Raw genomic sequence first — 2,580 nt, forward strand, 5'->3', positions numbered from 1 at the left:
TCTTGTGTCTCTTAAATTTGAAGTCTAAATTAGATACTCATATGACATTTTCCAATGAAATTCCAAGAGCGCAATGTTACTCTATTCAAAATATATTACCTTTGAGTGAATTAAAGGTCTTTTGAAATCCACATAGTACATACACACTTCAGAAAAGAGAAAAAATAAGGATATGGGTAAAACACGTCCTTCAAAATTCAAAGGTTTCTGATAAGTATTCAAAGCACAATGGAAAGAAAATGGACAATCCAATTTTTAAAAGTCTAGCTTACATTCTAAAAGTTTATTTATACCCTAGTTTTTTCATTCTCCAGTCAAAGGGCAGTTGCTCTTCTATGTGGCCTGAGAAACTGTCAAGTGGTCAAGATATACTAGAGAAGCAGAGCTATGATTTTTGTCCCCTGTGATTATATTACCTGAAGAGAAAGCAGATAGCTTAGGTATACTGAGACTCTACTGTATATTGCAATTTAGTAACAGGTATGATTAATTAAATAAACATAGTAGTTTCTCGTTTTCATGCATATATTGTAGAATGAATAACTACTTCCTTGGCAATAAACTAAGACTTAAGGAAAGATAGATGAGGTTAACAAGAAGGCTAAGTTTCAGTATTATCTAGGAGTGTAGTAACTGGTGAGGACTCTGGGCGCCGCTGTTCACCAGTCTGGGAGACACAGGCAGCGCGTGCGCACACACACCCCAAAAGGGAAAAAAAAAAAAAAAAAAGCTTCTTAGAACCTCCATCACCGCCAGATTGAAAACAGTTTCCCTGAAGCTTCCCGGACCCTACTTCTGCACCACTTTCCGCTCTGAAATCTCCCGAAAATTCGGTTAATTTAGGCTTAGAGTAACAGAGAAACAATACTCCTGGTACCAGACTGGGAGTAAACTACGAAGCGAGAGAGCAATGGTGATTCGAGGGAAGCAGCCCAGCTGCAGCGAGCTGTTCCTGCTGTGCCTTTTTCTGGGGCTGTCGTTGGAAGCTTGGGCCGGGAAGATCCGATACCTGGTGCCAGAAGAGACAAACAAAGCTTTCTTCGTGGGCAACATCGCTGAAGACCTGGGGCTACAACCTCAGGAGCTCACAGAGCGCAGAGTTCGCATCATCTCTAGAGGTAGGACGCAGCTTTTTGCTCTGAACCCTCGAAGTGGCAGCTTGGTCACAGCGGGCAGGATAGACCGGGAGAAGCTCTGTGCTCAGAGTGTGCAGTGTCTAGTGAGTTTTAACATCTTGGTAGAGGATAAAATGAAGCTTTTCCCTGTTGAAGTGGAAATAATTGATATTAATGACAACGCTCCCCAATTTCAGTTAGATGAAGTGGAATTTAAAATGAACGAAATAACCACTCCAGGTACCAGGATCCCTCTACCTTTTGGGCAAGACCTTGATGTGGGTGTGAATTCACTACAGAGCTACCAGCTCAGCTCCAATCCTCATTTCTCCCTGGATGTGAAAAAGGGAGCTGATGGATCCCAACAACCAGAGATGGTGCTGCAGAGTCCCCTGGATAGGGAAGAAGAAGTTGTGCACCACCTCCTCCTCACAGCCTCTGATGGGGGCAATCCAGTCCGTTCAGGAACCCTCCGCATTCATGTTCAGGTGGTAGATGCAAATGACAACCCTCCAGCATTTACTCAAGCACAGTACCACATGAGTGTCCCAGAGAATGTGCCGCTGGGTACTCAGCTGCTTATGGTCAAAGCTACTGACCCAGATGAAGGAGCCAATGGGGAAGTAACATACTCATTTCACAATATAGACCACAAAATAGCCCAGATATTTCAGTTGAATTCTTACACAGGAGAAATATCCAATAAAGAAGCCCTGGATTTTGAAGAATACAAAATTTATTCAATGGAAATTCAGGCTCAGGATGGTGCAGGCCTCATGGCCAGAGCTAAGGTGCTGGTCAAAGTTCTGGACATAAATGATAATGCCCCAGAGGTGACCATGACCTCTGTCACCACTTCAGTCCCAGAAGACTTTCCTCCTGGAGCTATAATTGCTCTTATCAGTGTGCATGACCAGGACTCTGGAGACAATGGTAACACTACATGTTCCATTCCTGGAAATCTACCCTTTAAATTAGAAAAGTTGGATGATAATTATTACCATTTAGTGACAGAAAGAACTCTGGACAGAGAAATTACCTCCAGGTACAACATCACAGTAACAGCAACAGATCAGGGAACTCCAGCTCTATCTACTGAAACCCACATTTCACTGCAAGTGACAGATATCAATGACAATCCCCCTGTTTTTCCCCAGGACTCCTACTCTACCTTCATTCTGGAAAACAATCCCCGAGGTGCCTCCCTCTTCTCTGCAAAAGCCCATGATGCCGACAGCAATGAGAATGCACTAGTCACTTACTCCTTGGTGGAGGACACCATCCAGGGGGCGCCTCTGTCTTCGTATGTTTCCATCAACTCAGACACTGGCGTTTTATATGCCTTGCGATCCTTCGACTATGAGCAGTTCCGGGACCTTCAACTGAGAGTGATGGCGTGTGACAGCGGGGACCCGCCTCTCAGCAGCAATGTGTCGCTGAGCCTGTTTGTGCTGGACCAGAACGA

The 2,580-nt window shown here is 44.3% G+C and overlaps 1 protein-coding gene across 1 annotated transcript; it reads left to right on the plus strand.

Moving 5' to 3' along the window:
• Positions 1-255: 255 nt before the first annotated feature.
• Positions 256-2,578, plus strand: LOC118017112 (protocadherin gamma-A1-like; the record flags this gene model as incomplete). The annotated part of the gene is made up of 1 exon (XM_035015051.1): positions 256-2,578. A coding segment is annotated over exon 1 (1,668 nt), but the record flags the coding sequence as incomplete, so codon positions are not given.
• Positions 2,579-2,580: the final 2 nt, after the last annotated feature.

Source organism: Mirounga leonina, unplaced genomic scaffold, assembly GCF_011800145.1.
Source record: "Mirounga leonina isolate KUSES-001 unplaced genomic scaffold, KU_Mleo_1.0 Mir_168, whole genome shotgun sequence".
In the NCBI taxonomy this organism is placed as follows: domain Eukaryota; kingdom Metazoa; phylum Chordata; class Mammalia; order Carnivora; family Phocidae; genus Mirounga; species Mirounga leonina.